A 23,751-nucleotide genomic window follows, 5' to 3' on the forward strand; every position below is an offset into this window, starting at 1 on the left:
GCTCGGAAAATCTTCCAAAACATCCATTTCTACAAAACAAGGGTTAGGATTACGCAAAATCTTTGTGTTTAAATTTCACTTGGTAAAAGATTTTTCTAGGATTTTTAATTGGTATATTTCTAAGAATTTTCCGAATTTTTCATTTTTTATAGTATATTATATCAATATATTTTCATATTCGATTAATGTTCCCATAGGGGCCATTGCTAACCATGGTTAATTAAAATAAAAATTAATATTATATACTTACTACAATTAATTAATCCAAAACATTCACTAATCAATTTTTCATGGTCTCTTTTCATATTATGCATATAACAAATTCAAAAAAATACACAACTGAGGACAGTATAACTAAAATATGTATTTTATGATTCGAATATTTTCTGGTTATTGAATTACAGAATGCATTGATTGTGGTTTTGAGTAGCCTTCGGTGACCCAAAAAAACACATCGGCGTGTTGGAGAGACCAAGTGAAGAATCTCATTGTAGTAGCCTTCACCCTGTTGAAAGTAAAATAAAAGGTCAGTGGTGGTAAAGATTCTTTGTTAATCTAACTCATAGGTAGGTATATCAATATTAATCACTAAATTAATTAATAGCGAACAAAAACATTGACTGGTATTGAAGTATTTATTGCAACTACTGAAAGAATTGCATTCTTAACTTAACTTATACTCTAAGATCCAGATAGTATATTACGTAATACAAAGTTTTGATATTAATATAAGTTAATAATAAATTACAAGATAAAAAGAACATTTTATATACCACGTTGTTAAATTTTCTGTTGAATCATATAAACTTAACAATTATTATATGTATTAATAATTTAGGACAAATAAGGCAATTGTCAACAAACAAACAAATATAGAATACTGAAATGTCATTTTGATTTCCATAGTAACGCACGTATATATAAATGATTTAGTTGCTAGGACCACCTCCTTAGCAACCAATATTAGTGGATTGGATTACGGATTTCTTTCGAAATAACTTTTCATACAAAAGAGAATTAACTGAAAATGAATTCAATTCTACTTAAAGATGGCTAAAAGTATTTAAAAAAATGCATTGGCATCGTGTTCTGATATATTCTAAAAGTTTCAAATGTCTAGCTAGTCGGGAAGTTAGTTAAAAATCGATTGTAAGATTTGTACTGGATAAACAACCACCGTACAAACAAGAATACGAGCTAAGAAAAACGTGGTAAAAATTGATTTGTTTATTACTGCTATATTTTAAGTCTTTTAAAATTTATTATAAACTTTATAACTTAGGAAGCTTCCTTTAGATACTCGCCGAATTCCTCGTCGAGCTAACTAGGTCCGACAGTGTAAAACCGTTAAGGGTCCGTTACACCATTTCCGAAATGGGGTGTAAAAGTTTGGGGTAGCTACGTCACACCAGCTCTAATATAATACAGAGTTAAGTGCGAGGAAACGTTGGATTTGATCACAATCAGGGTCTTTACAATTATATGACACGTTTCTCTATTTTCTTGACACAATTTGGGCTTATCTTTATTAGAAGGTGGATTGCGAATACGCGGTTTTGATCTGTATCTTAAGTGAGCATACGTGCGATCCCGTTATACGCAAAAAAACGATATAGGCGATGTTACCTTATGATATTATAATGACTGTCTCACACCAGAGAAAGACATAAAGCTAGATTTCAATTTGAGGAGCTGCTGTAATCGTAACCATTATTTATTGTGGACTTGACAATTACAATAAACTATAATATACAATTTTATTTTATTACATAACAATTTAAGACTAATACGGAACTAAATAAACCATTACCTTGCGAGATTGAAGAAATATTTACATTACACGTGACAAACACGTTGTTACATTAATTTAGGCATAGGTTTCGCATTATCAGCTGTATGTGGAGAAGGGTAGAGGTAGGCTGTTAGGATCTGACATAAATAATGCACACTTAACTTTGTCAGTCAATTGTATTTGTTATCATTAAACTAAGACTACAATGTATAGATAGTGTTTGTTAGATATTAAAATTCAACTAAACCCTGCGTAATCGAAGCCATAGTTAAGTAGATAATAGTCAAAAAATATTCATTCATACTATAAATATCTAAAATCATACCATTAAACCATACTTAATTTTAGATGTTTTATCGATTATAGTTTGTTATAGGTAGAGCTTAATGAATTTAAAAAAAAACTAACCAACACTATCCGTAATATGTATTCCTAATTCAACGAAAACAAATGAGTATGGCTGAAAAAGTGTGCACTAATTTTGTCAGATCGCCCATAATATATACCTAAGCCATCATGATTTGGTTAGGCAGGGATTAACCGAATTTTAAATACTAACCAGCACCATATGCAAATTGTAATCTTATTTCAATGAAAATAAATAATTATGACTGACAAAGTTTAGTTTTAACTATTTATGTGTAATTTTAGCAGCCTACCTCCACTCTTCCTCATTGTCAGAAGTCAGATAGCACGGATATCAAAAAAGGTGCTTGAAATGTTTTGGAACTGCGACCATTTTGTTTTTTATTTTTTTAAGTTTAATGAGTCTTTCAACACCTATGGGAACTTCATTAAACTTATTTATTTCAAAAAATACAGCATTTTAAAAATCAAACTAGTTCAATCAGATATAACTTGATCTGGAGCATCGTCAGAACAGAGGATCATTGATGGTAATGGAGCCGTTCCACTCAGTGAAGGTCAGGATACTATGCAGTGAAAATAACTACTACATATTATGATATTATTTTAGAAGATCTAAACTCTCTTCTAGGTTGTTTTTCGTGGGTCGTAACCACGCTGAAATGAAGTCTCTTCAAAAACTAAGAATCGTAAGCCATCAGTATATTATTCTGTTTCTCTCAGGATAGAGCGAAGGCTGCTATTAGTCAGCTCCCTTACTTCGACGCAATGCTCTTCACCTTCTTCGAGTTTTCTGAAGAGCATCAAAATGATAATCTCTCCAGGTTATCTAACCCGAGCCTAATAATATGTCCAAAAACTGCTGAATGCGTCTCAGATATTATGTTTTTGAGAGCCGTTCATATGGAGATTCTGAATTTACTGATTTGTTCTGTGTTATTTCTAAAACATACACCATATTTCGAAAACATCAATTAATTGCCTTCTGCTACCTTAACTCAGTGCTTATGACAAATACTATGTAGTGTATTATTAATAAATAACGAAGAACTAATATAGAAAGTGTAAAATTTAATAAATAACTTTATAAATTAATATGGCCACTCCTCTCGATTTGAATTATAAATAATAATATGAAAATGCATCTGTGTGCGTTTTCGGTGTCTGCATAATAATATTATAAAGAAGTGATATTAATGTTTCGGCTGCAGTGTTTCACGATCTAGTCGCTGGATGGCACTTTATCCTGTAAATGAATTTACGGGTCACGAGGGAGGCCTCACTTTTAGTCGAGACGCAAACCAACAGGCGGCTTCTTCCAAATACACTGGGAATAAAATTTATATGTTTGAACTATGAAAGTTTATATTTATGTGTACCTATTCGCGAACATCTCATTTTCGTGAGCTATTTTCAACTGCGAATTCTGAGAAATATCGTTACTTTAAAAGTGACTTTGCATAAAATAATATTACCTTTAAATAAAGGAACGTATTCCAGACAGTTATTTATGGAAAATCCATGAAAGGTTTGCTTATTCTAGCTCTATATCTATTAAAGTCATATCTATACATGAGAGTCGAGCTTTTATGATTTATCGGATTTTTTCATTTCTCGAGATTCGAAAATTCTCAAAATCAGGAATATTTTCTTTCTTCGAAAACTTTAGAACGGTTTTTTTCAATTTCTCGAGAATTCTCGCGATATTGACATTATTTCAAAATTACCTCTTTAAGACAATTTTTTTCCGGTTGCAGTTGGCAGCTTAGAATTTCTAGATTAATTAATTTCTCGATTGGTATTTTCTGATAATTGACACTTGAGAGCTAGTGTGTACTAATTGAAAAAAGAACACTGTCGGTAATTTATTTTTAATTACATAAATTAAATTGAAGAATTTTAGAATATTTTCGATCTGGCGGCTTTTTATTTTTGGAAGTGTCTGGTTTCTGTTTTAAATAGACTCAAAAACTGAATTGGCCCATAATAATTGTGTACAAAGCCAGGGCACGAAATGGAACGGAACGCACCGGAGCGCCGTTCCGGCTCGTGAAATTTGTAAAATTATCGCTCCGTCTCGTGGAAAAAATATGTTGACCGTCTGAGCTAGATATGTCATAGAATAAAAAATCTGACATACTTATTTTTATAAAATGCACATACGATTTCATAACTATGTAAATATCTTCAGAAAATTTGTCGAGCGCTCCGGTTCGTAAACTTTTCCATTTCGAGCGCTGTACAAAACTGTAATAATTAACTAAATTTTGACAATAACGGACATACTGGTTTAAAGTACAGATCGTACCTGCTGCTACGCGTTCAATTTTAAAGAGAAAAATTGGCTAATAAACCTATTACACATTTTTTATGTGGACTCGTCAGTTTTTAGACATAGATACCTCATAATATGCAGAGTGCAATTTTTTTCGAACTATATTGAAAATAAACTTGAAAAGGTACATTTAATTTAATGAATAATTCTCGAACAATCAAACGGAAGCTTCTTGAAAAAAAAAAAAAAAAACACACGCTCGAAAGAAAGCTACTGACCCGCACGCAAATAAGCAATGAAAAATAATCTCTGGAAATATTATTACAAATTTAAAGCGCCATTTTATTTCCATACAAACGAGTATAAAAACCTCCAGGGGCACGGCCGTCTAATTACTCGAGGGGCCGCCGCATAAAAATAAAAATACATAAACCGCGGAATATTTTTAAATTTTCAGTGCTGGCAACACTGACTTTGTCACTGTTTCCCCAGCGGGGATTTTTTTGCTTTACGTGGGGGTATGTACCGCTGCCTGGAAAAATTGTATGTCGATTAAGTTGTCGCTTCCATGCATAAATAAGTTCTATAATCTTTTCCAGTGATATATTTATGTTATTATGGAAAAAAAACATAGAAGTACATAAAAACCCACAAATTTATCTTATAGACGAAAACTACCCAACTGCTAAAATATATTTTTTCGCAAACATAATTCGAAGGTGCTAAACTAAAAGGGATATTGTAGAAAAAATTAAAACGAAATGAAAAGAGTATTTATTATGTAAAAGATTAGAATGTTTAGAATGTCATCATTAGTATTCCAAAAAATCATAACAAGTTATTCCGTGATGAAATTACAACTATTCTTTGGCAAGTTCTTCGGCCACGTCCACCCGTTAGCTAACACCACACGGAACTTTCAACGTCTTTCCAGATTATACTAGCATCCCATAGCTTCACCGGATACACTCTATAGATCAGCGATTTCCAAACTGGGAGGCGCGAAAAGCTTAACACAAATGTAGCCACATATTTTCAGTTTGCAAATGCATAGTTTATAAAACGGCCGCTAGTTATAAACTACTTAAAAACAGTCCTATAAAAGGTTGTTTGCAAACCTATCTGAAGATATTGAGACTACTTTTATTATGCCTCACTTATATACTATTGTGAGCGCGCTGGCTATCTCGTGAAAAAATGATATAAAAGTTTCAAATCATAATATTGAAATTTGAGGCAAATTTGTTTAGGAACGATAACTTTGTTGTTAAACTTGTTTATTTGGTTGAAATTAAAAAATATATATTGAATAAATCAATACACGAAATACTAATGCATTAAATTATTTAAAAAGACAAAGTGAAGGCATTTTTTAAAAAAAATGGAGCTCTGGAAATCAAAATTACAAAAAAAAAGTTCGTCATGTTTCCACTTTTAAATGATTTCTGCGCCAGATATATTGAAGCAAACAAAAATCTATTTACTGAGCACTTGGATAGTTTGCTAATGCACTTTTCACAATATTTATTTATAAGATCTCGATTTTACAAAGGTCGCGTGGATATAGAATCCATTTTTCAATGAACGATAATGAATTTGGTTTGACTACTATTGAAAAGGAAAAATTGATAAAATTATCATGCGATAATTCATTGAAACAAAAACCCTAGTTCAATTTTGGTTGCTAAAAATCAGAAACTGGAAAAGACGTGCGGAGGACCGTTCTGGCTGGAGGACGGCGGTGGAGGAGGGCCCAGGGTTCGACTTGAGCTGTAGCGCCATCGAAGAAGAAATTTTGGTTGAATCGAAATGTAGAAGAATAATAATACTTTGTCAAGAAAAACAATGCAAGTTCTAAGTAAAGTAGGTACTGCTACCATTCTTAACATCATATTTATCCGATACGGGATTTCATGGATTAAATTAGCTACAATTAAATTCAAATACCGAGCCCGTTTAGTAGAAAAAGAGCACTTTGTGCTTATAAACAAGCACGTCCAACGCATGAAAACCAAATTAATTTAACAATAAATATAATATAGTAAAACCTTATTTATTTTTGTAATTAATGTTTTTTTTAAATTTTTTGTATTAGTACATTTTTGACTATTTAAAACGGTGTCTGTATTATGTAATGAAATAAAGGGGGGGCGCCAAGACTAGATTTTTTTAAAGGGAGGCGTAGTAACACAAAGTCATAACAAATACAAAAACCGATAGCCAATCATAGCTCAATTTGGAAAGCACTTCAGAGAGTATTATAGAAGCCAATAGTTAAAATTTGTCGTAATTAGTATGTAGTAGTAGAGAGATGCAGGTTCGATCCTGCGGGGTGGGGTTGTCTTACTTTTTTCAAAAAGATTTTTTCTATTGGTTATAGGATTATATTTTCTCAGAAGTGTTTTCAAAATTATGTATGTTCAATAATTAGAATGTTGCATTCTAATATATTGTGAATTATTCGTTGAATAAAAAAATTGACTTATTAAATATTATGGTTCGGTTAGGCAGGGTTTAATTGAATTTAAAAACTAACCAGCACTATCTGCAAAATATAGTATTCTTAGTTAAGTAATTAAAACCACTATTTAAGTCGAATCAAGCCCACTTCCAACCCTCGCCACTGGTATATATATACCTATCATTATTTTAGAATAATTTGTGAGCCATCGACCCCTTTCAATAAACGTGCCTATGGGGTATTAATCTATTTGGCTATTGGTTATTTTGAGTGGCACAACTTGCAACTGGCAGCAGCTAATAACTGCAATATGTTTCTAGTAATTAATACTAACGGCTATTCGCAGCGGGGCGAATAATTCTCGCACAGTTGGTGATTTTCGCCGGAATATAAAAATTAACGGACTTGCATCTATACCGCGACGTGTTTATTAGAAATAATTTTGGTAGTTCTGTTGTCATGAATTATGTATTTTGTTTTTAGTATAAATGAGACTTCAGGGCGGGGTATTATTATTAATAAATCTGAAGGGATTTAAGCAAGTATTTACACAGGGTTTAGCAATCATTTTGAACCTTGGCATGGGTGACATGTTCATAATAATAAATAATTGCAAGATAAAAAGAACTTTTTAAATACAACGTTTTTAAATTTTCTGTTGAATTATTATGCTCAATATGCTCAAACTTATACTTGATATGAAACAAACAAAAAAACAAATATAGAATACTGAAATGTCATTTGACATTTCATTTTGATTTCCATAGTAACGCACGTATATATTAATAATTTAGTTACTAGGACCACCCTCTTAGCAACCAATAATAGTCTTTTACTATTTTTCAGAAATAACTTTCCATACAAAACAGAATTAGCTGAAAATGAATTCAATTCTGCTTAAAGATGGCTAAAAGTATTAAAAGAATGCATTGTCATCGTGTTCTGATATATTCTAAAAGTTTCAAATTTATAGCTAGTCGGGAAGTAAGTTAAAAATCGATTGCAAGATTTGTACTGGACAAACAACCACCGGACAAACAAGAATACGAGCTAATAAAAACGTTGTAGAATATCGGGCTCTGGGTCACCTTTTCGCATAGCAATCGTCTAATGACTATTACAAAATATATCATATTATTTCCGTGAATAGTAACAACATATTTTTTAGAATTTTCGTTTAGCTATCAAAATATTTAATAGTAATGTCAAACCAATGTCACGTTGGAAATATACCTAGTCAAATAAAAGGTTTAGGGATGAGTAATTAGAAAAAAACAAGGAATTAACTTTCTCTTTTACACCAACTTCATCGCTGCAGTAGAAGCAGTGACATCCCGTGGGGGTAGGTAGATTGAGCGTCACTTGGGGGCGGCAAATCGAGGAGAATCATTTGGAATATATAGAAATAACTACCTAAACTTAATAATAACGAAATTATCTTTCCATAAGCTTTCCATATTTCAGCTCACTGGTTTTGTCGGGTTTGCGATGTCTAGTTTACTTCCGTTGCCCTTCGACGTCCTTGGTGACCAGAAACGACAGTGCAGATTTGCAAATAATTACAGCCTGATACTTTGTTAGTAATGTATCCATACAACACATTTATTAGATATTGGACTCATGAAAGGATGATAAAAATACTGTATAAAAAAAATGGGGCGGCATTTTATCAGGGACGTCACTGGGTAGAAGAGAAGGGCTTTAGATTTCTTTGAATCGATCACTTTAACTTTGACTGAACAGATGGCTGGATCTCTTTGATAAACAATTACCTTGATGGATGCTTCATGGATGGCATCCAATTCTTAATTCAGTAAAGCAAGTAGCTTCAACTTGAATCTATATATTATCCATATACAATATGTATAATATTTTATAATTTCTCTGTCTCTGCGTAGATTTATCATGAGTCACCATTATTAGTAAATACCATGTATCTACTTTTTCATTTATTTCAATTAGATTAATAATATGTGTTTTGGCTTTTAAGAAATAATTATTAACTCTCCAATTACAATCACATCTACAGTATTTAATCATTTACGTATTAAGATGACACTTAGCGCCATAATTATTAATATATCCACGTACAAAGCTTGATTATTTAACATCTTTAATATTCTACTTATATCCATTTTTATATATACTACAGATTCAAGTTTCACTGATAGTAAAATCTACATGACAGCGCGATCATATGCCCAGATATTAAGAGTCATTTAATTACTCTAGCTTTACCGTTGAGCATTGCCAAACTTTTCTATATTTCACCTTTTATACCTATACATTTATTTGATCTATATACCAACATCACATGACCTTTCAACTTTTTACTATTACACAAAACATCAAAAGTTTTTATCGAAATTTTGAATAAATAAAAAAAGTGGTAAATGTATGTTTTTTTTGTACCTACTATATCGTAATAAGATTAAACTATGTATATAATATATTACTATGTTATATGTACATACCTATCTTCTTCGTATATTGATATATTTGGAAATTTTAGTACTGATAGGTACATGAATTATTGCAAATGTTAGAAGAGCTACACTCTGCTACACTTAACAAACCACCATGATGTTAAGTCACACATACAATATTATCACGCATCTGCATGTCATACTTATAATAACATTACTTTAAAACTCTATGCTTACACTCGAAAAAGAAAAGAGTTCAATGAACATTTGTCTCTTCAAGAAAATAATGATAGAAATCAACAATTCATCTCAATTTAGTGGAGGAAAGGTCAAAATTGAAAAATTCTATAATGTCGTACATTTTTACATCTACCTAATAGTTACCTCCAAACCAACCCGCTCCGTACGGAGCCAAACCAGCTCTAGCGTTTGTATGTGAAGCATCAGCAGTTGTTTACGTCTGGGAATGTCTCAGGAGCAGATTCTCAAGACTAAGGTCACCACGCACTCAAGTGTGCTTTGACTGAGTTTACAGAGACTTTCAAATAAATGGCAATTGGCCCATGGGAGAGAGGAGTGCGGAGAATTAAAACAAATAAATGATTATAATTAAACGTGAGAAAAGATCTTCACGTATACAATAAGACGCTCTACGCTTTCGAAGCTAAATGGCCTATGTCCCGCTAAACACGTCATGTACGTAGAATCCGTTCATACCAATATTTAAAATTGCGAGTTTAAGATATTCAGAACATAATAATATGGAGTATGTAGAACAACGAAAATAATGAAATAAAACAAATTATTAGTATTTCTTAAAGCAATGTGCTAAAAAATTATATACAAAATGATATATAAGCACAAGGAAGTTTTCCGAGAAACACCGCTAAAACAACTTCAGTACGGTTTCCAATCGCATTTCTCCGATTTAAACATATAATAATCTGATCGAAAATTAGTCAGCGACCCTACCGCCTACTCTTTGAGACATAATTAGAGCGAAATTATATTTGGGTCATTCCGCCTATATATCGTGTATGTATATATATATCTTGTTCAACCTAAGCATGCCGACTATCCTAGCTAATTTTCTTCATGTGGTGGCATGTTGGTAATATTACAAAAATTAGAAATCAGGTCAATAAAACTTGATAATTATATATCAGTGATATTACCAGGTATTTATAATAGTTCAATACATTTAATTATATTGTGTTACCTGTGATTTTTTTGGAATATTAAGAGACTCATAGGAAAAAATTAATGATCAGTTCTACTGTTAACCAAATAATAATTACCAGATAAAAAGAACTTTTTACATACAACGTTTTTAAATTTTCTATTGAATTATTTTGCTCAATATTGTACTTGATATGAAGTAAATAAAAAACAGACAAATATAGAATACTGAAATGTCATTTTGATTTCCATAGTAACGCACGTATATATTATTAATTTAGTTTCTAGGACCACCCACTTAGCAACCAATAATAGTGGATTGGGTTACGGATTTCTTCCGAAATAACTTTTCATTCAAAATTGAATTAACTGAAAATGAATTCAACTCTACTTAAAGATGGCTAAAAGTATTAAAAAATGCATTGGCATCGTGTTCTGATAATATATTCTAAAAGTTTCAAATGTCTATCTAGTCGGGAAGTTAGTTAAAAATCGATTGCAAGATTTGTACTGGACAAATAAGAATACGAGCTAAACCTAGTCAAAACACACCAAATATATTATGGGTGCTCTTTAAAAAATTCAAAAAAATGCTTGCAATTAGATAATATTTCGGGGTATATTGTCGAACAAAAACTTCTTGTCTACGTGTTAAAACTGTGAACTAACAAGCCCCTCCTCAAACGCTCCTAAATTTATCATTTCATTTTACGCTTTCGTGGTGTACGGATCTATCAATTTACGTATTTCGATGCTTTTTATAATAAAAATATATTATATAAAACTATACCTAAGGGGTGATATTAAAATTACTATTATTTAGTAAACTTTTGGTTTATTTCGAAGAAGAAAAGGAGTCGCAACTAAAACCTTCGTATTCTGTTGTAGGTAGTGTAAAATAAATACTGAATGTGTTTTGTTAACAGAGAATGTAGACCATCTAGACCATGGCCATTTCGTTTGGTTGTTTTAAACCGAATTTACTGTCATGGAACAAGTGAACACGATTTTTTAAATGAAGCAGTGTTGCTATATCAAAAAAATATTTTTCCTATCATAAACCTTGCTTAAAGTAGGTACATAAGTTGATATCTATTGGTCATAAATAATTAATTTTGTAACAATAGGTAACAATAGGTAATATGGAGAATTATCATGAAACAAACTGTACTATATGAGCTATCGATTAATTAGTTTAATTTCTAGGGACACAGGGGTCCAAAGTTAAGCGCATTAGCGTTGCACGCAAAAGCACAAGTCACTAGGGGTTCAGTTCAGACCTACAATCTCCAACTTTATAAGCAGATTGTGTTTGAATCGAGTTATGAGATGTTGGTGTTGTCCTCGCAACTACACGGAACAAAGATACAAATAAGCAAACATACCTATCCAATATTTACTAAAATATTATAAAAGAAGTTTAATTTTATTTTATATAAGTGGTAGGTATTTCGTGGTTTATTGGAGTCGTAACTGAATCCTGGAACCTTAAACACCCCTTAAATATTTTGAAATTATAACGGAGACCGGAACCTTTGATTAAAAATCTTGAGACCCTAGATTGGGAGTAAGAACTTTTGAAAAATGTCGGAGTTCCAAAAATTTTAGTTTTTATTCTAATTTCCTTGGCTATCGTTTACTCACCCATTTGGCGTCAGTTATGTCCAATAAAAAGGATTTCAAGTTAATATTATTTTAATGAAAAATAGACTTTAAAAATAAATATAAATTAAACATACATAACTTGAAAATACTACCTACATACCCACTTGCTTTTCCCTCCACCACCCGCCACGTCTCCACACCCGTTATGCAGGCGTATACCGTGGCGTAACGAACGATAGGCGCTGTTCAAATTTGTGCCGAAAGTGTCCCAGGAGCAACTTCCCAAGACCTTGGTTGGCGTGCACTAGAGTGTGCATGATCCCTACTTCCATATAAACATACCCACTAGAAAAAATCAAATTTGAAAAAATACGAACCTCGACGGGATTTGAACCTGTATAACCATTGGTGTCGCGCCAATCTGTGCATTAACCAATGCTACGAGACTCTTATCTAATAACGATAATTCCGATAATAAAATCAACCATATGCGTGGATACTTTTTCAATGTTGTCGGCGAAAACACCAATTAGGTACTTAGACACTTAACTAGTGTCATATAAACGTATTCCTATCCCGTTGGCATCGGTCTAGTTATATGCCCGGTCGGATTTCATTGCTTAGGGTCGAACATGTTGTTTTTAAACGATCGACACATTGACAGTTTTGTTTGGTATACCGGAGAAGTAGCTCGTTATAAAAGTGAATAAATGTTTGGGGAAAATCATAAACTAAAATGTCAACGAATGTTTCCTCATTAAATCCAAGATCTCGCTATTTCCGTGATCGTAATAACCAAGTTTGACTGATTACTTAACTTATTTTATTTTTCACTGCCAAATAGCAAATCCCACTACACAAAATTTGTTCCGATATAGTGTAGTGTAATAATAATTAATGTAATTTAAAATACCGAATTCAATGAATAATACAAAATATTCATCAATGGAAATATATTTTCTAGTGAATAACGTTGATTTTTATTCAACGAAACAACTTATTGTATCTTTTCCATACAACTAAGCTGCGGTTTCGGTCTCACTTGTAGATCAGGCGCATCTCGAATAAATAAATCCTTTCAAAATCGCGGTCATCTACCAGACAAAGTTCACTGTAAATACTTTGATAGTGTTTCCACCACTCGGGGGGTTGAAAACTGGGGTAAATTAATGCCCAAACTTTACAGCGGACAGCGAAACTTACCCGGGGGTTGCATTTAATTGGGTGCGATGATCTCGCAGTCTGCGAAAGCTATGTTACAGTATTTATGTGTACTGAACATGTTTTCATTCGGCAAAGTTTATTGTAATTAATCAAAGCTTTCTCCTGATTTTATTTTAATTTTAATAGGTACTTCAAACGCAGTCAACTTCAACCAGCCTTCAATATAATATATTTTATGAGCATGCAAAATACGTTTTTCACCCTAGCCGGTATCACAAAATATGAAGGCATCCCCCGAAAAGGGGTGTACATTCAAAAATAAAATTGTTGAGGAGAGGAAAAAAAATGTTTTATTCGATCATGCGGACTTCTGGAGTATATCTGATCTGTGATAATAATTATGTTCGTGAAAGCACTTTTTATCATTAACAATTTTTTTTTGATAATTAAATAATCATATAGACCCCTCTTCTGCGGTAATCATTTTAGTATTGCTATTATCTCAAAAACTGTTTCAGATAAAATAATAAAACTTTCCAATAATGTGAGCAATTTTAGGTGAGACCCGTTTTAGTCAATAAAATCACTTTTTGACGTGATGTATTATAATATAGACCCCTTTTCGGGGGACGCCTTCATATATTGGTTGCGCTTTTTGCAGTGGACAATTTGAAGGTGCTTGTGGATTACGGATCTAGTGGGGGGCTTAAACAGGATGCTAGGGACTGACCTTTTATGTTAGGAGGGCTGGCGCTGGAGCTGGTTCGGTATTCACGCAATCACGCACTAGTTATCGGACGGTTCGGAATATTACTCTTACGGCTTCACTTGGGTTTTGAGATAAATGATTATGACAAGTTCAGGATGTATAATAGATGCGACGTTCGCTCAAACCGTATCAGATTTAGCGCAACAAAAATCGAACATATGCGTTTTGGATGAATAGCTTTAACAAACATAGGTGCATCTGCTGTCTTAAAGTAACTGAACTTAACTTAATCACTGTCGACCCATGACCCATGACTGCTAGTCGCCTGGTCTTGTGACAGTAACTGGGGATTCGAGGTAGGTAGATTAGAAGAAAGGAATGTGTGCCACCATAACTGGCCCAACCATATATAATTATGTCGGTTATCAGTACACGTTAATATTTTATTGTGACACTCATCTTGGAGCTCAGATTTTTTTATTCAAGCCATTAACCATCATAATCGGTCCAGTGAGTAGCGAATTTGAGGATGGTCCAACGCACTCACTGATTTTGAGGCTCCTTACGATAAAAAAATAAAACTATAAATTCTAAGTAATGCCCACGGTGGCCGCGCGGCTTAAGCGTTAGAATATCACGCCGTGGGTCCCAGGTTCGAATCCTGGGTCTGGCAAGTACACATATTGTTTTTCAATTTGTGTGTGAGTCAGGGTATTGACCTGATAGGTTGAGCAAGTGGCTGACATCCATTTCTCGTAAAAAACAAAATCTGTTAATACAAACCTCATATGATCCTATTAGGATCGGACATGGTCGAAAGAAAAAAGATTCTAAGTACCAACAATGTACCTAGTAAAAATAACAGTGTAGATATTTTTTTCAATCCAATTATTTTTGAAGTTGACATTTTGATGACATAATTATATTGGTGGTTTATTTTTTTGTGTACAAACACGTATCTTCTTGAGTTGTTATGTTATAGACGTTTTCAATGTTAATTGCAGGGATAGTTTATAATAAATTTGTAAGAAATTTTTGATTTAGGTATAATTTAATAATTATTGCCTCATTTTAAATCTTCTCACAAATCGATTGTCATCTGCGTTAAAAAAAATCGCCACTGGGTTCAGTAGTTTTCGTATAATTTTATGTGGAATACGGAATTATTATAATATTGATATTTTACGACGTTGTCAAATTTTTCTGTGTGTTCCGGTGGATTAAGGTTGGCAGGCTTTTAAGGTTATTTGACTCCGCAACAGTACATTCTACTGGAGGAGGAAAATGGTAGAGAGTTTTGTTGCGTAATTTTTAATACTCAGCCACGACAAAAAACGTGGCGAGTAAAGTACCGCTTTGGAGAAGAGAATGTAGTATCATAAACGGTACGGCAACAGCGGGTACTAAATGTGCCATAAGCGCAAATGATTCGTGCTTTCCGCCATTTTTTGCGTCTCACCTCAAAGGCGAAATGGCCCAAGTGCCGCTTACGTTTACGATCATCAAATACTACCCTCCGACAGTTTAATATCATTTGTTCTCAAGTGTTTTCATCCCTCCAAAATAGATATTAGTTGTCGAAAAAATCGGCAAGCCCGTTAAAGGCTTTTTTTGTGGGTATTTTGTGCGATATGAAGGACGCAAAGTTTACACTTCTTTAAGGCTATATTTTACTGCCTGCTTCCGTTTGCATTTATTTATGCAAATACAATATGGCTGAAAATTTACAGTTTTTCATTCGGAAAATCAATATAGTAATATAACGCAATTAATAAGACATACAAAGAAACTCCGCCTTTATGTTTTGTCACGAATTGTTGTGACAATGGTTAGTTAGTTAAAAGTAATACAACTTACTATGTATCTAGATGCGTATTCCTTGGTTAAGTTAGGTTGTGTAAGGAGTTATTATAATATTAAAAACTTGTTTTAAATTACTACATTAGAACCATCAGCTAGAAATCGCCGATTGATAAATGGACGGGTTCAGCGATGGCGTGCTTGTCAAAGTCACAAGACTCTAAAATGATTCCACAATACTGATGCAGCAGCTCACATATATATAATTGAATCTGAAACACCAGAACAGAGACAATAAAACGAAATATACACGTAAATCTATGAGAGAGAGGGAGATATGAGAAGTATGAGATTGTTGAAAGGTGGTATTGACAATATTTGCTGGTTTTAAATAATCTGTATCAGTGAGTTGTTAAGTTTTTAAATATTTTAAGTATCCTTTTGCGTGTTTTATAAAGTATAGATTATTTCAATTTACGTGAATTTACAAGTAAACTATGTACCTACCCCAGTAGCGAAGAGTGGACGTAGATTGTTAAGATCCGCCATAAATAATGCACATTAACCTTCGTTAGTCAAACATATTTCTTTTTATTGAACGAACACTACAATTTACAGATGGTGTTGGTTAGTTTTTAAAAATTAATTAAACTTTGCCTAAACCAAACCATGATAGTTTAGGTATATTTCGGGCGATACGACAAAATTGTGCACATTTTTTCATTCATACTTATTTGTTATCGTTGGATTAAAAATACATATTACACATACTATACCGGATACCAAACTATAATATAGATTAAACATATTATTATATCTATAAAATATCCAAAGTTATGTATGATTGAATTGCATAGTTGTAGACAGACGAGTATTTTTGACTATTATCTATTATGGCTCTGCTTTCGCAGGATTTAATTGAATTTTAAAAACTAACGAACACCATCTGTAAATCGTAGTATTATTTCAATGAAAACAAATGCGTATAACTGATAAAGTTTAATGTGCATCATTTATGGGGGCACCATATTATATTTTTTTGTTAAAATGTCAAAATAGGTGGACTTATCGGTTACTGAAGATTATAACCTAAATTTTCACAAATTTGTCGCTTAAACACTAGATAAGCTTTTGTTTGATTGACTTACAACGACATGCTTACACAACAGCTTCATACCCTATGGTGCTCAATATCGGGAAAGTAAAAGATCCCACCATTTCTCTGGGTCTAGCGCATCTTATGTCAGACCCGCAGTGTGTTAAGTCACGATAAAAGTTATGTGAATACGTTTTCAAATAGAGAAAATAAATCATTTTAATATGTAAGGATTCTCATGTGAAGAAAAATGAATAATTAATTAATGTGTTTTATTCTCTCTTCTTTCAGACGCTATCGAAACACAAACCCCGTTCGAAGATAGTGGAAAAACAATTGTCGAGAAGTTACCACCCAAGTCTAGGCATCGACGCAGAATCCGACGGTAGTGGAGATCACACCGACGGCAGGGATGGTCAGGATGGCAGACCGCCAGGACTGGAAGATGAGGAGTTCTTCGCGCCGGAGCCTGATGATGATACCACCGATGGACGTCCGCCATTACGAACGTGAGTAGCTACTAAAATGTTGATCTTTGCCTCTCTTCAAGTGATGTTTCGGTTATCATCCCGTGTCTACTGGTTTTTGTAACCGGGCAACCAAAGCCTTTTCAATAATCATTTTTAAAGGTTAGATAAAAACAATATATGTATTACGGACATTCTGGTAATGATCTAGGCACTACTAGGAACTAATTAGGCTGAGGTACTGAGGTTATCATAATTATATAATTTAATTACATTAAAAGCTACCACTGTTTGGGTAGGACGCCAATCCGTCTGCAAAGCCTAACGAGGTAAATGGCTACTACCATCCGGATTTTCTGGAAGTAACATAATATTATGATGCTGAATATATTGTTAGTTGAATCTAAATAAAACAAGCAATTTTACATGAATGATTGTTTTAAAGTAGGAAACTGGCAAATAAAATAAAGTTTTCAACTCAAACTAACATAAGTGGCATTGTCATCATCTTCCTCTTTACAACTGAGGACAGGTCCCCACCTCCTATAGTTTCCAAACTCGCCGATCCTCCGATGCCAAGCATCAATCCAAGATTACGCTGACACCATATTCGTAAAATATTTTCGCTCACAAGGTTCACAGTTAGCCATATGCTGCACGTGTCCTGCGTACTGAAGTCGTTCAATTGAGATACGGCGTGTAATGCAATTATTACTATCGTATATAGTGTATAAGCTCATAACATGCCACATTCCATCGTTTTGAGTTGTGTCGTAATTTGTTTTTAAAACTTTTGTGTCAACCACAACTAGAGTTGGGTTTCGGGAATTTCCCGACGGGAATTCTCGAGAAATTTTCGAGATTTCCCATCCCGAATCTCGAGATTTGAAATTTTTAACATTTCGGGAAATCCCAGATCTCGAGAATCTTTTCTCGGGATTCGGGATTTCTTTATTATCAAATATTAATTGAAAAACGATTTTCTGTATGAAAAAAGTGGACATAAAACACAGAACGTTCAAAGACTGATCGGGGCATTTAACACAATTAAGCCAACGTCGACTCAAAATGAGCGCAACATCAGGGAATTTTGTGTCTCAAAAGTGTACGCGATTATCAGATGCAGCGATTGACAGTCTGTGTTTTTTGTAATTAATTTTTGTTTCCATACTTCTATTTTGTCTGTCTTCTTACATTAATAAAAAAAAATCATATTTTTTTGGAATTTGTCTGTTTTTACACTGATTTTAGGATTTTTACAGTTTTTTTTTCATTTTCCGATATCTCGAGAATTCTCGAGAATTCTTTTCTGGAAATCCTAAATCTCGAGAATTCAAAATTTCATCATTTCGGGAAATCCCGAATCTCGAGATTGAGATTTTCTCGGGAAATACCCAACTCTAACCACAACTATATATAATGCAGATGTATTAATGTGTTGTAAAATTCACCCACGATGGCCGCGCAGCTTAAGCGTCAGCCTATAGCGTCGTAGGTCCCAAGTTCGAATCCTGGGTCTGGCAAGTACTCATATTGTTTTTCAATTTGTATATGATTCAGAGACCTAATAGATTGAGCAAGTGGCTGACATCAATTTCTCGTAAAAACAAAATCTGTTAACACAAACCTCTACTCTGTGTAGGCTCATATGATCTTATTAGAATCGCACATGGTCGGGAGAAGGTTCACACGAATATTAAGAGATTAATTTGGAAGGGTTGCGCCGATATTAAAAATCGTCTTTATTTATTAATTTGTATATTTCATACAATAAACTATCATTATTTCGATGAATAACTCACAGTAAATAAGTAAGTTTACAAAGTAAGGCGTTAAATTCAGACTGCCATTTGTTTTTAACATCTTGAAAAACTGGAAACTCAGAGAAAACTATTTTCTTTAATCAACAACACTAAAAACGTATTGTTTTACAAATCAGTTTAAATTACTCTTTCTATTGTGTATACGAGTTCAATTTCGTTGACTGCACGTTCGCGCAATTTTAATCAAACTGTCACATAGAATCATAGCAATGTGCCCTACCCATTTCCACAAAAGGGTAATCCTAATCAAAAAGGTCGGTAGCCATTGTTTTAGCTGCAAATAAAACAACTATGGATTCTAAAAAATATTTAATTATTTAAGTCTTCTGTTTGAGAATCACTCATTCATTGTTGATTTCAAAGGTCATACAGCATTTTTGGTGAGGCATAATGTGGATACTAAGTTTGGAAATCATTCCTTTTAGTTTGACCCAAATATAGAAAATGATGCGTTAAAAAAATGTGAGATAAATCTATACAAATATATCTGCCAAATAGAAAACGTTAGATAACTGCTTAGTGCGCTTATTTCAGGCTTCCGAAAGCGGTTTTTTTTCCTTCGTTATTTTTTTTTTACTTTCGATTCAATAGAAAAAGGTCAAACATACTCTCAACATGTTCCGAGCGAAAAGAATGAATGTGATTTTCAAACGATGCAAGGGTTCCCAAATTGCTAGGGCGTATTTTAACTCAATTGTAGCGGATAAAAAATGATAAATAACACCGTCCCTAATGAATGACCATTTAAAAAAAATTGACATCACATTTTTAATATAATTTGATGCGTAGTGAGTAATCGAATGTACATCAATGCGTTAGTGTATAATATGTGTTAGGTGATGTATCTACTGATGTCCAATTATGCTTGTTTTTAAAACATGAAAATTAAATCGATTGAAAATCGAAATCAAGATGGACATAATATTATAAATTACATAATAACTCAATATTGGTAAAAACTGGACGTATACTATATATGCATTATTTAATAAATATATCCTTCCAATGTGTCTTAAGCGTAAAGTGTTCAACCAATGTGTACTGCCAACTGTCACGTATGCGTGGAAAACATGAAAATCTACGAGAAATCCAAAAAAAAATAGGGCAACGTGGGATGGAAAGCTGCATATTGGGCATAACGCGAATAGATCACAGAATAAATCAATCGATAAGCAAACAAGAGTACGTGATGTGATAGAGGTAATGGTATGGACATGTCACTCGGCGAGTGGAGAACCACTGGAGAAATGCCGTCATACAGCGGTACCCAAGGGGTACTAAACATCCACAATTAAACTCCGCTGGAGGTGCATCGATGCTTTGTTTTCCCATGGCGTAGAACAAATCTGTCGTTGGTAATACCAATTGGGGGTAGATTAATTGAAAAAAACTTCTCGAAATAATGTAGGTACTAACAACAATTCACTACAAGTTGGTAAACTGATCGAATAGCAGCGATGAAGCGGTGAGGTGAGGTGGGGATAGATTGGCGCGTGCCTACATCCAACCCTTGTCGATCGCGCCAACTTTCTTGAGCTCTCAGTTGATTGCGATACTGACGCACGTATATTAAGTCACTAATTGGATATTCATAGAAATTAAACATATGAGTAGAGAAGCGAGGGTTTAGGTCAAATTATTGTCCATCTCGCTTATTTATAGAAATTCAAAATAAAAATCTTCATTATATAGGTATATCTGTATACCTACCTTTCCTCTCATTCCGGCGAAGCTGTGAGCCATCGTTAGTAAAGAATATAGCTATATATTGTATTTAAGATTAAACAAATAATTACAAGATAAAAAGAACTTTTTATATACCATGTTTTTAAATTTTCTGTTGAATCATATAAACTTGACAATTCTATATGTGAATAATTTAGGACAAATAAGGCAGTTGTCAACAAATCATTTTTTGCTATTTTGCAACAAACAAACAAATATAGAATACTGAAATGTCATTTTGATTTCCATAATAACGCACGAATATATTAATAATTTAGTTGCTAGGACCACCCTCTTAGCAACCAATAATAGTGGATTGGATTACGGATTTCTTCCGAAATAACTTTTCATGCAAAACAGAATTAACTGAAAATGAATTCAATTCTACTTAAAGATGGCTAAAAGTATTAAATGAATGCATTGGCATCGTGTTCTGATATATTCTAAAAGTTTCAAATGACTAGCTAGTCGGGAAGTTAGTTAAAAATCGATTGCAAGATTTGTACTGGATAAAAACCCACCGGACAAACAAGAATACGAGCTAAGAAAAACGTGGTAATAAAAAATAGCAGTGATTCCGATGAATGTTTGAAGTAGGGTTTTTTCTAAATATGTTTTTTTCGTATTATTATTGATAATACGAGTTATGCTTGGACAACCGCTGGACAAATACCGTCCCAAAGGGTCCTAAACGACCACAAGGACGAATTAAAGCCCGCTGGATAGACAAACTTGTAGCAAATAACTAGGGAATGAACTATGAGAGGCATTCATCCAGCAGTGGATTGACCCTGGATGTTGATAATGATTATGCTTGTACCAGTTCATGGATACATTTTATTGAGCGAATCACTTACCCTTATTTCACACTATACTGTTTTCGGCAAGGTATCGGCAACAAGTTCACGCTCTTTTCACATTATACGGTTTATGCACGGTTTTTTCCGTTACAAGTTCAGTTTGTGGTTGAGTGTTGTGCTGACCGTGTGATTTAAGACCGTCTAACGTGAAAGCGTGCATTAGGTCACGTACACCACACAGTCATCGGTGGCCATCCGGGTGCCGTGAATACAGTGGAAATGGACGACTGCCATACGGCGGCGTTTTTTTAACCGTCGCCGTGTAGTGTGAAAAGGGCCATGCTGTTCGTCACGCCACTAAAAGGATGTCACCGTTCGATTTTTTGCCGTATGGTTAAAACCGTACAATGTGAAAAGAGCGTTATAATCAATGGCTAAAATATCGGTACATCATAATATATTAAAACCAAGATACAAATCGGATTTTACAGTCAATAACAAATATTGATTAACCGATGCCCACTGGCAATGCTTTTACTAAATAAAACTTGAAATCGAAATAATAAACCCTACCCGTTAGTACGCTACTGTTTCAAGTTGAGAAAAAAGGAAAGAAAACGTGCTAATGTAATTATGAATGAGATGAAAGGAAAAGTTTTGTAAGGAAAGGAAAAATATTTTTATCGTATGGGATATTCGCAGCGTGTTAGAATGCGAGGATATTCTCGGTTTCCTAGCAACGGTTGATTTATGATATATGAGTAAATATCTGTTTACTCGCATACATAGTATAATATATATTATATATATTATGTAAGTATCATATTGTTATATTCATCCATTTCGGATTCAAAACATGATAAATACTTTTAACACGGGTATTATACGCTCGATAGTACCTGTACCAGACACAATATAGGCTAAACATATAATGTTTATGGTGACATTGTTTAGATGAAAATAATTGGATAAAACAAGCTGTCACAAAGAAGGAATAATATGAATGATATATTGGTTGCGCTTTTTGCAGTGGACTGTATAATTTGAATCAGTTTGTATAATAATTGAATTAATCAATAAACTGTGGTTTGGCGTAACAGGCCATCACGCACAAGTTGTATTGAGCTGACGGCTGTCTTGAAGTTACTGAACGTATATTGCAGTCACAGTATGTTATGACCCATAATTGCTCATCGTCTGGTCTTGTGACAATAATAAATAAGGGGATCCGAGTAGGTGGGGACTAAGGATGACGGCCATCACAATCGGCGCAACCATATATTATTGTATAATATATTCCAAAATATATTCGTGTACAGCCTTACAATACGTAATCTTCCCCGTGATAATTGATCCTCACTCACCTGCTGGTGGATTTTAATGTATTTTTGTACGGTACCTATCGATAATTGCTTGCTTCGTGTCGTGGGCGTCGAGTAATGTCATCCTTTACAACCTTAATATATATATATATTTATATTATAAATTAAAAATATATTATAAATTTATTTATTTTATTGTCTCGCCAAATTTCAATCTCGACATTCATTTTATGTATGATTTTTTAAATAAATTAATAAATATAGCATTCATTCTTATTGCGCATTAGTGTAGAGTGGGTAAGGTAAATTTTGTTAACTTATTTACAAAATAGTTTTTAGTGGTGATACAATAAATTATAATAATGATAGTTCACATTTATTACCACGTTTTTATTAGCTCGTATTCTTGTTTGTCAAGTACAATTTTTTTCTTGTTTGTCCAATACAAATCTGGCAATCGATTTTTATCTAACTTTCCGACTAGCTAGACATTTGAAACTTCCTAGAATATTTATCAGAACACGATGACAATGCATTCTTTTAATACTTTTAGCCATTTTGAAGCAGAATTGAATTCATTTTCAGTTAATTCTGTTTTCTATAGAAAGTTATTTCGGAAAAATTCGTAAAAAGTAAAACACTATAATTGGTTGCTAAGGGGGTCCTAGCAACTAAATTATTAATATATACGTGCGTTACTGTGGAAATCAATACGAAATGTCAAAATGACATTTCAGTATT

The 23,751-nt window shown here is 33.3% G+C and overlaps 1 protein-coding gene across 1 annotated transcript in view; it reads left to right on the forward strand.

Moving 5' to 3' along the window:
- rho-5 (rhomboid-5) overlaps positions 1 to 23,751 on the forward strand; it is a 477,723-nt gene that overhangs the window by 408,124 nt on the left and 45,848 nt on the right. Inside the window, exon 4 of the mRNA XM_085949601.1 lies at positions 17,165 to 17,382. Within this exon, the coding sequence (XP_085805727.1) occupies positions 17,165 to 17,382 (218 nt within the window). The remainder of the gene's footprint in view (positions 1 to 17,164; positions 17,383 to 23,751) is intronic.

The sequence above is a fragment of the Rhyacophila brunnea genome, unplaced genomic scaffold, assembly GCF_057557595.1.
Source record: "Rhyacophila brunnea isolate RB1 unplaced genomic scaffold, BYU_Rbru_1.0 scaffold_22, whole genome shotgun sequence".
Taxonomy (NCBI): Eukaryota; Metazoa; Arthropoda; class Insecta; order Trichoptera; family Rhyacophilidae; genus Rhyacophila; species Rhyacophila brunnea.